The sequence below is a fragment of the Orycteropus afer genome, unplaced genomic scaffold (genome assembly GCF_000298275.1).
Source record: "Orycteropus afer afer isolate SDZICR_OR568_19922 unplaced genomic scaffold, OryAfe1.0 scaffold00005, whole genome shotgun sequence".
In the NCBI taxonomy this organism is placed as follows: Eukaryota; Metazoa; Chordata; class Mammalia; order Tubulidentata; family Orycteropodidae; genus Orycteropus; species Orycteropus afer.
In genome coordinates this window covers 4,471,917-4,488,506 of record NW_006921592.1, presented here as the reverse complement: position 1 = coordinate 4,488,506, position 16,590 = coordinate 4,471,917, and the positions used below count along the sequence as shown (strand labels likewise).

The 16,590-nt window shown below is 37.2% G+C and overlaps 1 protein-coding gene across 1 annotated transcript in view; it reads right to left on the bottom strand.

The window, feature by feature from the left end:
• TMC1 (transmembrane channel like 1) overlaps positions 1-16,590 on the bottom strand; it is a 259,470-nt gene that overhangs the window by 170,795 nt on the left and 72,085 nt on the right. Inside the window, exon 4 of the mRNA XM_007939572.1 lies at positions 4,026-4,073. Within this exon, the coding sequence (XP_007937763.1) occupies positions 4,026-4,073 (48 nt within the window). The remainder of the gene's footprint in view (positions 1-4,025; positions 4,074-16,590) is intronic.

The following is a 16,590-nucleotide window of genomic DNA, read 5'->3' as shown; positions in this document are numbered from 1 at the left end:
ACACCTCACCAGTTTCTTCATTGATGAGTTAAACATGATTATGTCTGACATATGTATGAATGTCATGATCTCACCTTTTCTAGAATTGTCTTTTAACACTACTTATTGAAATGCTTGTATTGATATTTTAGATCTCACATCTAAATATTACATATTTCACTAATTTGAGATAGAGGAAAAACCAGTAGGATAACTTTTCTGAGTTTTGAAAACAAAATTCTCTCATCAAAACCAAGAACAAATTTTATGTGTACATATTGTGTCAAATGTTTTATGTTATTTGAACCCAATTCTGGCATTCTGAACATTGATCCAACCTTTATTAGCCACATTAACCATTACTAATGAAAATGACAACAGTTTGACAAGAGTTGAGAAACAGTTTCACCCACATGTAACTCAGGAACTCAAGCAGCCACTTTAACACACTAGTTGCCGATGAGTCAGTTCAGACTCACAGCAACTCCAGGTGTCTCAAAAGAGGACTGTGCTCCACAGAGTTTTCAATGGCTGGCTTTTCAGAAGCAGATGACCAGGTCTTTCTTCTGAGGTATCTCGGGGTGAACTGGACCTCCAACCTTTCGGTTAGCAGTGGAATGCATTACCAGTTTGTACCACCCAGGGACTCCAAGTAGCCACTTAGATTCTGCATTGCAGTACTTTTTTGTATTGTTGTTGTTGAGTTGATTCTGACACATGACAACCCCATGTGTGCAGAGTAGACCTGCTCCATAGGGTTTTTAAGGCTGTGAGCTTTTGAAAACAGATTTCCAGGTCTGTCTTTTGAAGTGTCTCCATGTGGATTCAAGACTCCGTCCTTTTGGCTACCTGTCAAGTTGTAACCATTTGTGCCACCAGGGACTCTTACTTTTTATATTGGGACTAAACTGTTAAATGTTCTCATAGTTTTCTTTGTCTAGTTTGACCAAGGTTGAACTGAGCCCTTCTTGGCAGCATAAATGGTTAAGCACTCAGCCGCTGACTGAATGGTTGGCATTTAGAACCCACTCGGCAGCTCCTTTGGAGAAAGACTTAGTGATCTGTTTCCGTAAAGATTACAACCAAGAAAACCCTTGACAGTTCTCCTCTTTCACATCTAGTCTTTCACGAATCAAAATTGACTTGATGGCACAAGCCACACCCCCCATTGTGGTTGAAATGTGTACCATTAAATTTATCTATTAGTCAAAATCGACACTATGGCAGTGAGTTTGGTGGGATTTTTGTTTGTTTGTTTGTTTGTTTTTTATTGCCATTTAGAAACAAAAAGGCAGTTGTCCCAGTGGCATCACTAAGGTTGGTATCACCCAGTTCCAATTCATGGTGTCCCTCCCCACCACTGCCACAATAGACCTCTTCCCTTACCAGACCATATGAAATCCTTAGCAATGTTTACTACCAATTTTAATCATAGAATAGTATGTGATAAATATAGTTGTAAATTGTTTAAGTGTAACATTTCTTAAATTATATGAATACTAGCAACAAAATTGCTTTGTAAAATCTTTCTACATTAAATTACATTATTTGTGATAGCATTATTAGTAACTAAGCATTAGCCTGTTTTGATTTTTATCCTTCTTTTCTTTGAATTACTGCTTCATTCTCAAAAAAAGTTATTGCTATAGTTCACAAATACTAATGAATTATAATATTATAGCTGCAACACCAGAAAATTTGACAGAATCAGTGACTATAAAAACACCGGCAACAACAAAAACAACAGCAACAACAAAAACAACAGCGTGTGCTTGTAACACATGCAAATGGAACCACGTGATTCAAAGTCATTACAATTGGGTAATAATGACAGCTCTGACCAGAATGCATTAGAAGTTTCAAAAAGTAAATTAGCATAATTTTAGCCTTATAGGTATACATCTAAGCTGGGCTTACAAAAAAATGTTTTTGTTGTTAAAACTAACAGTAGGAATATTTTTATAAAAAGTAATAAATTTCTGCTGAAACCCTGCACAAATATTTTAAAGCCAGTCATTTTGGTGTCACTCCCTCTGACACTGTCACCCAGTGTGGTCTGCATGCCCCATCCCCCCCCCAGTGATGATACTGAGTTTACCATAATTTAACTAGTTTCCATATACGCAACTTCTTAAAAATGAACATTTTATGATTGACTACTAAATGCAGACCTGCATACAAAACTACTTTTTGGAATTGGCTTAATTCAATCTTTGAATTAAGCATTTGTGTGAAACTCTGGGTTGGTTTATTTAGGGAATAAATAATGAAAGCAAATGGCATAGTTAACGTCATTGGCTGTAAAATTCTGCTTAGGATATTAAATCGGTAGTCTCAATGTACCCTCTAATTGAACTTTTCTTTAGATGCTACCCTTTCTTTCAGTTTTGGTTAAATCAGAGTTTTTGCTCACATAATGATCTTTCACATATTCCAGTCCAAGAGTGGGCGGGGCACCTGCAAGAAGGGTCACAATTCAGGCTCTTGAGCTGAGCCTAACCAAAACCAAACTAAAGCCATCGCCATGGAGTCGACTCCAACTCATAGAGACCCTCTAAGACAAAGTGTAACTGTCCCATAGGGTTTTTAAAGCTGGAATCTTTACAGAAGCAGACTGCCATGTCCTTCTTCAGCAGAGCAGCTGGTAGGTTTAACTGCAGACCTTTTAGTTAATGGCCAGTGCTTTAACCACTGTAACACCAGTGCTCCTTGAGCTGAGCCTACACAAAGTAAAAACAAGAGAGCAATTTGGTCAAAATACCCATGAATTCAGTACAAAAGAATTAGTTCACTTATTTTAACTGGACTACCTGATCAGTTCAGTTGAAACAGCGATTCAGCCTTCCAGAAAAGATTTTAGGACCAAAGCTTTTTACAGGATTGAATTTTAAAAGCAAAATTTTCTGGCTATCATCTATGTAATTGTGGGCAATTTATGAGTTGGGTCATGCTTTAGTTCTCTAGTGCTGCTATAGCAGAAATACCACAAGTGGATGGCTTTAACAACCAGAAATTTATTGTCCTACAGTCTAGGAGACTAGAACTCTGAGTCCAGCTCTAAGGGAAGACTTTCTCTCTGTCTCTTGTTCCCAGGAGGATCCCAGAACAGTGACCCTGAGTCGAAGGGATGCACTCCACTCCTATCTCCTCTTTCTTGGTGGTAGTAGGTCACCCTTCTCTGCTCCCTTCTCTCTCCTTTTATCTCTTGTAAACTAAAAGGTATTTACAGGCCACACTCCAGACAAGTTCCCTTTATATCACATCAGGGCTGTGATACCACTAATAATGTTGCAACCCACCCTTAATCTTAATTCTTTTACATCTGATCAGCTTATCACATACGGCCACATCACGGGGTATCATTTAGTATCTGCCACATTACATCATTACATGACTTCGAAACCACTGAGAATCATGTCAACCAAGTTGACACAAATTTTGAGGGGACTCAATTCAATCATGACAGTTGGTATATGTGTGTGCTGACTGAATGGAACCTGGAGTGGAGATTCAATTCACTGGACTTAATCTCTTTTCTGAAACCATCAAATACCATCCACACACATCCCACAAAATAAAAAGATGAATCCACCGAGTTCACTTCTATTCTATAGCAATAAACAAGGGAATCATGGGCTTACTTGTGTTTCCTTACTAATATGTAGTGAATAATTTCACAGGGCCTTCACCATATCTCAGTTTCACATGTTTTTCACAACACGTAGTGAAACTTATGTGAAATTGTCCACTACAGGTAATAAATAAGCACAAGTAAGCTCTAGCTGTGGACACTCTACCCCTGTCAGGGATTGTAAATTCAAGAGGCTTTGACTCTGTAGGAAAGGGCTGTGGAGTGGGAGCAAGATAGACGCCAGCCACACCTAGAAGCAGAGTTCTTGCAGTGGTGAAAAACTGTGACATTGTTCACTACAGATTAGAAAGTAAGCACAAGTAAACCCATGCTTGCCTTCTTATTGGGTAATCTGATACAGTTCCACTGGAAATATATCTACAGAACTGTGCCCCATAGGCCCATCCCCACTTACTTGAGCTGTCCTCAGTATCATCTTCTTCTTCCTCCACTTGAATTTGTACTGTGGAAGAAAAAACAAATATAGCAATTATTTAATTGCTAACACAGTTGTCAGTCCCTTGTTTATATGTTTATTAATCTTATCACAATGTTTGCTGTGCAGTAAATAAAAATGGTTTTCAATAAACTTATCAAAATATGTATTATTTCATAACAATATACCATTACAGTATCTTACACGAGGTTATGTTCAGGTTTCTCTGCTTCGCTGCCTTCACAAATTTGTAAAACATAGCAGTTATGAGCCTGTCAGCACAATTCAAATTAACTTCAACCAAAATAAAACTATATTACAATAAACAGACTTGGAGTACGCTTGGTCATTTCATTCTATGATAAATTGAGTTGTCAGTAAAGCTATCTCCACAACCACAGGCCAATTTGGTTATTATAACCAAATTAACTAGTTTAAAATAGACAATTATTCTCATAGTTGTCCAGTGTTAGAGTCTTTCAAAAAAAAATGCTTACAGACCAATTATTTCTATTTCAGTTATTTCTATACATATTATATTGATAAACTCTAAATTTCTCAATATATGATTTGCCTTGACAATGCCAAGACAGACGATTTCACTATTATTTCCAAGACTAATAGTATGTCTTCTGTTTATTCTTTACCCCATAACTTGTACAGCATCTTGTCATTAGTTTTGTTCCATTTTTGTAAAGACATAAAAAAGTTTTATAATTTTTTAATTGTACAGTAATATGAGAAAAATATATTAATTGGCTGATTTATTTTTCCCTTGTCAACTATCATGCCTTCATTGGTTTAGTCAGTCACCCAGAAATAAGAGCTCAGCAACTCACCATGGTGAAAATTGTTGCTGTTGTTAACTGATATAGACTAGGCCCCCAACTCATGGTGACCCTGTGCATGACAGCTTGAAATGCTGTTAAGTTCTGTGCCATCCCTATGATCAGCTGAGGAACAGAACATTGAAATCCATAAGGTTTTCTTTGGCTGATTTTTGGAAGTAGATTGCCAGGCCTTTCTTCCTAGTCCATCTTAGTCTGGAAGTTCTGCTGAAACCTGTTCAGCATCATAGCAATACATTGGTCTCCACTGACAGAGGAGTGGGGGCTGTGCATGAAATGCATTGGCCGAAAACAAACCCTGGTCTCCCTCGTGGAATGTGAACATTCTACTCCTGCATCACTATAGCCCCTATGGTGAAAATTACACTATGACTTAAAAGCCATAGTGTACTAAGTTGTTTATACATATTAATTTTATTATATATTTTTTAAAGTGAATAAGTATAAATTAAAAAGGGAGGGCAGAGCTAACATTGCTGCTGTGAACAGCGGAAATTGCCTCTGGTTTTGTTTCTGCTCACACACTGTCAAAGGTTATTATTCAGAATTTGACAGGCATTTTGAAAAGACAACACATGCCAAGAGTTTAAATTCTATTCACAAAGAACATTATTATAAAAAGCATATTTTGCCTTTAAGCAACATCTGCATAAAAAGTTTTAGGATATGCAAAAATGTTATCACTCGACCTCAGCCACATAATGTGAAAATAAATGTTCTTTTGTTTAGAGTGGACATATGCCTTCTGTTGCTGGTTGTAACTGCATCTGCACAGGACAAAGATCTTTATGTCACTACTGAGAGTTTTCAATAATGAAAGCAGGCACTTCTAAGAAGAAATTCCATATTCAACAATAGGTCATGGTCTTTTATTTGCAATTAATGCCTCCACCAAGTTTCTTCAAAGAATTCCCTAGGAAGGCATTTTAATGACATAAGATTAGCCTTGGAGGAGGATATCAGTGTGTACAATAAAGAAACAGCTGAGAACAAATAGCAAATGCCAACACCCAGTCTATTCCACAACATGCATGGCCAGAGGAAGTTTTTAAAAATTTGGAAAATATATTATACTGATTTGTAATGATCAACTCACTAGACTATGATTATGTAAAGTTAATTAAATGAAATGGGAAAAAATACTACTAAATGAACAAAAATAAAAGCAAATCTTCAAGAAGGATTATATATTAAATAAAAATAGCAGAATAAAATATCCCAAGTCAAAAGAACAACAAATCAATTTTTTTTTTAATAACCAGGAGAAAGAAAATACAGGGCTGGAGTCATGGATCATGTTTCTCTAGAACAGGAAGGACAGTTATAAACAATCATTAAAATAAAATCTAAAAACCCGTAAGAGGAGACATCTCTGGTTGCAAGTGGAGAGCTAAAAGAGAGCTATATGTTCTAAGTGATGTAAGGTAGGGTTTTGCAGGTATAGCCTCTTCCCTTTTTGAATTGTCTTTCTATTTGGGATGCTGGTCTGTGCATAAAAATCTCCACATTCTTCTCAAGTGCCTTCTTTGCTCAACAACATACCTTTGTCTGACAGTTGTGAGGCTTGAGGATTTTGACCAGTTGAGTCAGATGATGGAAGAGTCATTTTTGTTGCTATTGTAAAAAATATTTGTGCTGGTGTTTTTATTCAGATCCTCAGCAAAGGTATCATCAGCCTCAAGGACAAAGCAACTGAGTTATGATTAAGAGATTAAAGATTTGCCAAGATCCTCAAACCAAGTTTGATTTAACAGAAAATTATTTGGCTTGAAAAGTAACTGTCAAGACTGGTCTACATCCCCTTCATCTCAAAGTAATGGTATGAAAACAAGCTAAGAAATCTCTCCAGGATTGAAGCCTGTGCAAAGGAAGTCTCAAAACTCTTTAAATGGTAGCTACAGACTGTCCTTCCCTCCTGAGACAATTTTTGGAATGGCCTGTTGCCATCCCTTCTCTCAGCAATCCCTATTGCATATTCCTGATCATATGACCCCCTCATGTTTTGGCTGTTCCTCAAAGTCTATTGATTATGGACTTTAAAAATAACCTTCTATGCCATAGAGGGATAGGATGACACAGTAAGGAGAGAAAGAGGAGGTACTGTCAAAATGGGAGGCAACAAGCAAAACTATGTGCTGAAGAAGGATGCTTATTTAAGAGAGGAATATGCAATAGGAGCAGATGAACTCCTAGGCAACCCAGATCCTCATTCCATGCAAATAGACACAGTAATTAAAAACAGTAAAAGGAAACAACAGCAAAATGTCACATTTCAGAGGCATTGGAGTTTTCAGAAAAGTAGATATTGTTCTGGGCTTTCTTTTTCAGTCTATCGTGTTGAAAGCAGTTTCTGGTTCTTCAGTATCACAGAGTGGCCATGTGGGGGTAACTGTTGAATGATGCTGCCTATTTCTCTGATCCACATTTGGCCCTTGAAGTGGTGGTTGTCACATTAGCTCGTTATTTTAGAAACTGAAAATTCATTTATTCAGTTAGCATTTATATATGTCCAGAAAGGGGTCAATCATTGAGAAAAATGCCCTGGGACAGAAGTTTGTAGACTGGAAAAGAACATTTAAAAAAGAAAAAAAAAAAGTTGTCATCAAGTTGGTTTGGATTCTTGGTGACCCTATTTGTGTCAGAGTAGAATTGTGCTCCAGAAGATTTTCAATGACTGATTTTCTGGAAATAGACCTACAGGTCTTTCTTTCAAGGCAACTCTGGTTAGATTTGAACCTCCCAACCTTTTGGTGAGCAGCTGGGCATGCTAACTATTTGCCTCCAGGGACTCCAGAAAAGAAAATATTGCTGCCTTTAAGGAGTCTTGCAACACGCTGCATTTACCATGATGAGATCTGAGAGTAGGTGTGAGATTCTTATAGTCCACTTTGTTTGGGCTATAACAACAATTTGTTAGATATGTTTATCAGATGTGTGTGTGTGTGTGTGTGTGTGTGTGTTTTCCTCAGTTCCTTTTTGTGTGTGAGGAATTAGGACTGGTATGCCCTTATTTTAGTTTCTACCATTCTCATACAAATTGGATGTCTTTCACCTCAGATTAACTGTCCTGTTGTTGTTGTTGTTGTTGTTATGTGCCATAGAGTCAGACCTGACTCACAGAGACTCCTTGGGTTCCGAGGCAGTATCACTACAGAATTAGATTGCCCAACCTTTCTTCCGAGGAGTGGCTGGTGGGTTTGAACTGCTAACCTTCTGGTTAGCAGTCAAGTGCCTTATGCACTATGGTACCAGAACTGTCCTGAGAGGGGTGTTAATCCATACCAAACAGAGTTCCTAATTTGAGCTAAAAAAACACAGTGTGAGATATGGATGTGAGGTATGAAAGAAAGAGAGAGGTGAATCAAAGATAACCCCAAGGTTTTTGACCTGGGCAACTAAGAGGATGGAGTTGCAAGGAAAGGAAATGACAAAGGCTATAGGGAGAGTAGGTTAGATGGGGAAGGAGTTGAGGATCAGAAGTGTGACATGTTGAATTTGAGATGCCTGTTAGCTGTCCAAGTATGACGTTGAATAGGAAGTTGGAGATTTCAGTCTGGAGTTTGGAAGTAAGGCTTGGCCTAGAAATATAAATGTAGGAATTATTAACATATAGATGGCATTTAAATCCATAAAACTAGGTGAGATCACCAAGAAAGTGTGCAAACAAAACAGAAAAAGGAACCTCTAAAATTGGGAGCACACGAAGAAGAACCAACAAAGAAAGTGAGAATGAGAAAAACAAGAGATTGTGGGAGGCAAGTGATGTGCAACAGGGGATGTGTCATAGGCTGCTATGTCAGGTACAAATAAGACTGGAAGTTGACCACTGGATTTGGCAATGTGGAGGTCAATAATGGCCTTAGAAGGGGTAGATTTAGTGAAGGACTGTCGGCAAAAGCCTGAATTAGAGCAGCTCTGAGTGAATGGGAAATGAGGAATAGGAGATATATATATATATATTTTTGCTGCACAGGGAAACAAATAAATGGAGTGGTAGCTAGTTACAGAAATAGAGGTCAAAATAATGTCTTATATTCCTTTTGTTACCTGTGGTACATATAAGTACCACTTATATTTCCTGCCTCTGAGGTTTCTTGGGTATCCCACACACACACCTAACGTTTTTGTTGGCATTGGGACAGAGAATTTCATAACTGTGTGAAACAGGGAACTTTATCAGCATCATATTGCTGGGGTGAGAGGTCAGTATGAGATGGTATTTTCTGGAGGAGTGATTATCTAAATCCTTTTTCTCCGGGCTTCTACTCAGTGAGATGAGGCTTGTAAGTATATTTACTCTTTCCTGTGTTTATTGGGAAGGTGTGGTGTTCAAGATTAGGTAATAATCAAGTGAATAAGTTATTTTCAGCCACAATGTGTAAGCATATGTCCTTGACTTACTTCATGACCACAGGCATATATAACTGTCACTTAATTTTTTGCCAGTTCCTCCTCAGTAATCCCTAAGCAGTTGTAGAATACAATGCAACTATGGAGGGAAAAGACTGCATTGAACAGAGGCACAACAGGTACACAACTGGAAGGCACTCTGTCAAATGGTGGCATTGATTGCTGTGTTTCCTTACTGACCTTGACATTGTAAACAGTTTTAAAATGTGGAACTGTAATAATAAGGTAGATATGACCAACTGTCTTCAAGATTGTTCTCATTAGGGATCTTACTACGTGAAATAAAGACCTCTTTCTTATTAAGAACAAGCCAGGAGCCAGCAGTGTGCCTAATGACATCCAGCTCTGATAGGGTTGGAAGTCATTTACCTGTTAAGGGAACCAGAAGACAGTGCAGAGAACACATCACTAAGAAGAAACAGACTCAAACAAAAATTATGTGCAGCCAGTGCAGGGCGTTACTCAATGTTTTCAAAAGTTTCACTCAATAAAATAACACTGCTAAGACACAACAATTTTTTCCATGCCTCATCCCATCTATTTTACCACCAGAGTCCAATAGGACATATGTATCCTACATAATATTCATCAAAATCCATCGTGCCTAACAAAAATTTTAGGACACTCAATGATTCAGCATGTATTCCATTAGTGGAAAAAAAAAAAAAAAATTGTATCTACAGAATTTTACAAAAAAAAAAAATCAGTAAAGAATATGCTGATGGTAAGGATCCAATGAGAATGAGAAAATGATGATGTAGCTTGTGTAATGAACCTCCTATAATGTTACTCAAGCAACAAAAATTAAGATAGTAATTCCTTTTTTAAGGTATCTGGTGTTTGGGGGCTATGCTTCTTTGTCTGAGACTTTGTTAAGAGAGTAAGTAACTTACTGATATACTCCTTATATTGGGCCCTGGATCCACTGTGTACCAATTCAGAAGAATGTGCTTGAAATGAGAAAGGGTGAGAGACAAAAAAGAGGAGTGGGGAGAGTAAGGGCATGAAGGAAGGAATACGGCAAAGGAAGTGAAGTCAATGAGCAACAAGCATGAGGGATTACACTGAATTATAAAGAAAGAAGGATAAATATAAAGTGACAATGTATTCTTGTCTTTGCTACATGTTATATATGAATTCTTGTACTTGAAAATATTCCATATTTTAGAAACAATTCAGGTTAACAAAAACTAGACTACCTTCCACAATTTATCCTAGCAATACTTTTAACAAAAATTTCAAGTGAGAGGCTAGAAAATATTAGAAAATAAAGGTGTCTTTTTTTCCCTTTAAATGGTGTATTCCAAAGTAAAATTTGCCTTTTTCTTATAAGGAAGGAGAGACATGAGTCCTTTAACACAAACATGAAATTTCTCCCTTCAAGGACAAAGAAAGAAGAGAGGGAAGAGAAATCAATGAAATCATAAATTTTTTTTTTTTTTTTGCCTCTTTACTATGTTATATATAAATATATATGTTATATATAAATATATAGAGAGATATATGTACCCTTATGAATAGACATTGTGTGAATTTCATGCTCTGAATATTCTATGCCTGATGCTATCCAATAGTCAACATGCTATTTTTTATTGTAACAATGACAATAATGACGGGGATGTAGACTATGATATAGGGAAAATAGTATACATGGAAGCTATAGCCAAGACCAGCATTTATATACTCTACTAAATGAGTTCCTGCGTGTTGCAAATGGCTAAGCCTAGCAGGATGGCAAAACTGACAAATCCTCTTGTTAGAGTTCCACACACCTTATTTGCATGGTCCCACCCACTGAAGGGTTTCACGTGCCTTTTTTGTATTATTAGCATGCTGTCCACTACTTTTAGTGGGGCACAGACACCTTATTTGTGTAGTCCCACCCAATCATTTTGTGGGAGTCACAAGACTCTGGCTAGAAGGTAATTCACTATACTGCATAGTCACAATGAGTTAGTCAACTCAGTGACAACTAGTACTTTAGTAAATTTCCAAACAAAAATTAAACCAAATCATATTTCAAAAGGAGTAGGTAAAATTATCCCTAAGGAAGAATTTCCCAACACTGGGCTACGTGGATGCTGAGATGTCACCCAATCATGTTGAGGTATCATCTCTCCTGCAGATGATGACACAACTTTCTGCTTCCATTCATTTATTACACCACCAGTAGATGTCAAGAAGGAAACAGAATCTATTGCCTAGGCTATTGAAAAAGGATTGTGGGAAGTGATTCTTCTTCCTCTAGGATAATATCTACCCAGGACACTAAGTCGGATTTAGAATATCCCAGCAGTTTTCATTACTTTTGTTAGAAAGATTAGGACAAGAAGATGCTCATCACATTTGTTTATAACAATCTCAAGTCCTTCAAATAATGGAAGCAAGCACAATTATTTTTGAAGTCAATGAGTATAGACTTATTTAGTTCTTATATCAATCAAAATGCCTTAATAAATAAACTATAAAACATTTTTAAAATCTTCAGAAGTGGGCAAAACAGAATGAAACCAGCTAGATTTAAATATAATCAAAGTTATCTGGGAAAAGATTTAATTTGACAGACCTAAGGCTAACATTCCCTCTGCTTGTGCCTGCATCTTTATCTTCCATGAGGACCAGTTTGGAGAAAACCATGGACCACATACATTCAGCTCCACACAGGGACGCCACATTCCTTCAAACACATCCCTAATGGAAATTTGTATAATAAATACTAAAAAGATTGGTCATATTTTCAAACCTTATAACATCTTGTAAATACTAATTAGTTATTTTAAATCTTAGTGGTTATAAAATTGCAAAAAGAATATTAATTTTGGCTTTGGCAAGATGTCCATGCAAAAGAAAGTGAGGGATAAATCTACAACTGTTACAGTAGCTCCCATTCTCCAATATTTTTTCTGTCTCCTAAGTTATGTTCATTTTTTGAAGCTCTGGGTGGGATCCCAAAGAAGTAGGGAATAAATAGCTGTTAGTACCTGCTTTATTAAAAACACAATATAAAGTACTGTAGTTACCAAATGGAGCAGAATGAAATCTGTGGAGAAAGATTTTGCCATGAGGTCCTAGATAGAAGATGGCTAATAACCCTCAGAAGACTAGAAAGGGGAGAAAGAAAAAAAGAATAGGAAAATGCACTCAAAATAAAAATCCCTGTTCCATACTTTTACAACAGAAATAAATCTGCATGTATGTGGAGGAGAGGATTGGGATGCAGACTAAATGTTCTCGTGCTTTTTCTTTTTACTTTTATTGTACATGAAATTAAAATTAAACACAGGCTGAGTGAAGTGGGTAGCTGGTATGTTTCCAGATTCTACCACCCCTGAGCTGAGAGAGCAATATGATATGCTGAAATATGTTTCCTCAAATGGCGAATTACATGCTGGAGTATTTGTGAAAAACTGCAATTAGATATTTCATGACTCCAATGATCCACAGAAAGAACAAAAACAGCTCTTACACTATGTGGTTTGGAAGTTTAAAAAAAAAAAAAACTATACATAGTCAATAAATAAATAGCTATTTACAGAGGCATTTTGAGTACTCTGTGGTTGCAAAATTGCCAGTGGTGAATATTGCTTTTTCTTTGCATTTAGATTATTTGGGGAGGGCAGGGCCATTTCTTATTTAACCGCTCTGTCATAATATATATTCAGACTGTGTGCTCTCACGCTGCAATTACCACCATAAAGGGCAAGCACTGTAAATAAGTGTGATGAAACAAAAATACATTCTTATGTGTGAGCTTTTGTGGCTAAAATCTTTTATAGTAATAGGACACCAAAATAACAGATGAAAATATAAATGTGTGTTATAAACCCTTGGCAGCTACGCTTATAGCCTTGGATTGAGTAGAGCAAAAAGGAATTTTTCTGTCTTCCACAGCATTTCTGCAATATTTCAAGTCATGAAGAAGAATAGATGTCAGACTTCATGGATAAACAAATAAAATGAAAGACAAAAAAAAAAAAAAAAAACACTCAATAATTGTGCAACAATTGAAAGCAAACCATTGTTCCTAGAGCAGGAAGAGTGGGGAGCAGGCTTCTGAACTCTGTACACATTTTTACCCTGCATTCCTACCACAGCCTTTGTTCACATTGCAGATGCTAATTCATTGTCATTAGCATACATTTGCAAATGCTAATAAGTGTCTTCTAAAGAACAAAAGGTGGGGGGCAGGGCAGAGTCAGGCTGAGGACTGAATGGTGAGGGAAGGGCTACAATACAAGGAGACAGCAGCGGAGAAAAAGAAACTAAGAGCAGTATTGAACTGAGATTTGCAGGTCCCTGAAATTTGGAAGACCTGTCTTCCTTATGAAATAGTAATATCATCATTAAGGTAGAAATTAATTAGTTCTTTCTAATTTCCTACTTTTTCCTTAAAAAAAAAAAAAGGTGAATGAATAAATAAAAGTTACTGATAAGAGTGAATCACTCTTTTCAGCTTTATAGATTTGGAAGAATAACATTTTGTAGGGTTTCCTACCCTACAAAAGTCTCCAGTTAATATAAAGGAATTCTGAGTTCTAGGTGTCCTTGTGAGTTTGTAAGAATTGTGATTACCTATCTTAAATTTTTTCCATAGACTCATTTTATAATATTCAAGACTAAACCTATAAATCATTTTTATGGATCTCGTAATTTTATTAAAATAGTTCATATAGAATGTGGTGTTTGTGTGTGTGTGTGTCTGTGTGTGTCCTTATATGTGTGCATGTTAATAAATATCCTGGGGGAGATAATCAACATTTGAATACCATAATAGTGCATCCCTGGATGCTACAAATGGCTAATGCTCTAAGTTAGGCTGTTAGCCAAAGGTTGAAGTTTTGAGGCCATTCGGAGTCACCTCAGAAGAAAGGCCTAGTGATTTACTTCTAAAAAATCAGCCACTGAAAACCCTGTAGAGCACAGTTCACTGACACACATGGGGTCACCACAAGTCAGAGTCAATGGCTACTGTTTTTTGCTTTGTTTTGTTTATTAGATTAGTAATATAGGAACATTGGTAGTTCCATGGTAGAATTCTTGCCTTCTGGGGGGAAATGTCAAGTTCAATTCCAAATCAATGTACCTAGTGCACAATCTCGGAAGGAAGGTTGGGCAATCTACTTCCGTAGTGATACCACCTCAGAAATCCAAGGAGGGGTCGCTATGAGTCAGGTCTGACTCAATGGCAAATAACAACAACAACAACAGTGCACAATCACCTGTCAGTGGAGGCTTAGTGTTGTTACGATGCTAAACAGGTTTCAGTGGAGTTTGCAGGGTGAAACGGATTAGGAATAAAGGCCTGGTATTCTACTTCCAAAAAAAAAAAAAAAAAAATCAGCCAACGTGGAATCCAAGGTGGTGAACTAGGTAGATATACTATTCAGACTATCTACAACAAAGACCCAACAAACCAAGTGAAACAGATACAGATAACAATCCTGGAACCCTGAACTTCAAAAGAAAGGATAAAGAGGTAGATTAATACTGATTAGAATAAGAAACTGAATGAAAACAGCAAACAAAGAGAAATGGAGTGGTGAATTGCCAATAGACCTAACACAGCTCAACTATTTTGAGTTATCACAAGCAGCATTCTGACTGAGATAAGAATCACATAACCAACTCTGCTCATCCAGGACTGTACTAGCACACATACCCATTGACCAGCCACTGAAGAGGTGTGATTGCTTGTTTTACCCTACACAACCTCCCAGTGATCAGCTGGGATGAGCCCCACAGGGAGCTGGCAAAGCCCCTTTCCACTGCTCCTTCCCCATCTATTGTTCTGCCCAGCCCATATCCCCACTTTCCCTGCTCCCTACCCATTGCTGCACACCCCTGGTATCCTGACGTGTGCTCCAGCAGGTGCAGCACTGTAAGATTGCCACCTCAGATATTTGCAGCTGGAGTGTACTAGTGCTACACTACTGTTTTTTCATTATTATTTCTTTTTCCTTTCTTCTTATTTCTTCCCTCTCCCCCACCCTCTTTTTTTTTTTTTTTTCAGTTTTGTTGATGATGCATTGCCTTTTTCTCTTTTATTATTTTTTTTCTTTTCTTTTTTTCTTCCTCTCCTCACCCCATTTATTCTTCTTTGTTTCTTTTCTTTTTCCCATTAGTTGGAGCTGGCAACTCTACCAGCCATACCCACCAAACTTGTCACCCTACTCACTGGGAGACAGACACCACACAGATAGCACCTAACATTTGCCCAGCCTGACCTCAATGGTTCTATGCAAACAGCAATCAGAGACTTGCACCTACACTCCTACCTGCTACCAAATGCATCTCGAGACAGGTGGTGAGCACTCTCATGCTTCCAAACTAGCAATGAAAGGATGAGAAGATACAGATTCAAGAGGCTCACTGAACCCCAAATAGGAATGATCCCAAAAGAAAATCAATCGGACATATGATTATCAAACTTGCCAAAACCACAGACAAGGAAAGAATCTTGAAAGCAGTTCATGAAAACCAATAGTTACCTATGAAGAAAAAGCAAGAAGACTAAGCTCTGATTTCTTAGCAGAAACCATGTAGGCAAGAAGGCAAAGGGATGATATACATAAGATCCTAAAAGAAAAAAAATTTCCAGTCTAGAATGATATATCCTGCAAAAACGTCCCTCAAGTAAGGTGGTGAAACTAGGACATTTCCAGATAAGAAATTAAAGGAATTTGTGAAAACCAGACCAACTTTACAAGAAATACTAGAAGAGGTCCTTCAGGCAAAGAATCAACAATGGCAAACAATAACTTGAAATTAAGACACACAATAACATCACCCAGAAATTAACCCAGATGTAGAAGTATCAAAAAGAAAACTACAAGACAGAAAATAAAAAGCAGAGATGTAGATTTGTAAACAATTACAACTAAAAGCAAAAGAGGAATAAATGGTATCATCCCAGAATATCCACATTGAGAGGAAGTCCAGAAAATATAGAGACAGAATGGACTGTTTGAAACATGGGAAGATAAGAATAAATTACAGGGTGACCTCAAAGAAAATTTATAAACCTTCTCACCAAAATAAAGAAGAAAATCAAAAAGATTCAGTAAACACTAAAACAACAACAGAAGAAATTAAAGAAAATCTGTAAACAAAATGAACTCAGCACAGAAAAACATATGGAACAAAGAAACCATTGTTGTTGTTTTTGTTATGTGCCGTTGAGTCGTACCCAACTAATAGTTGGGTCCCTCCTTGGGTTTCCGAGGCAGTATCACTACGGAAGTAGATTGCCCTATCTTCCTTCTGAGGAGTGGCTGGTGGGTTTGAAC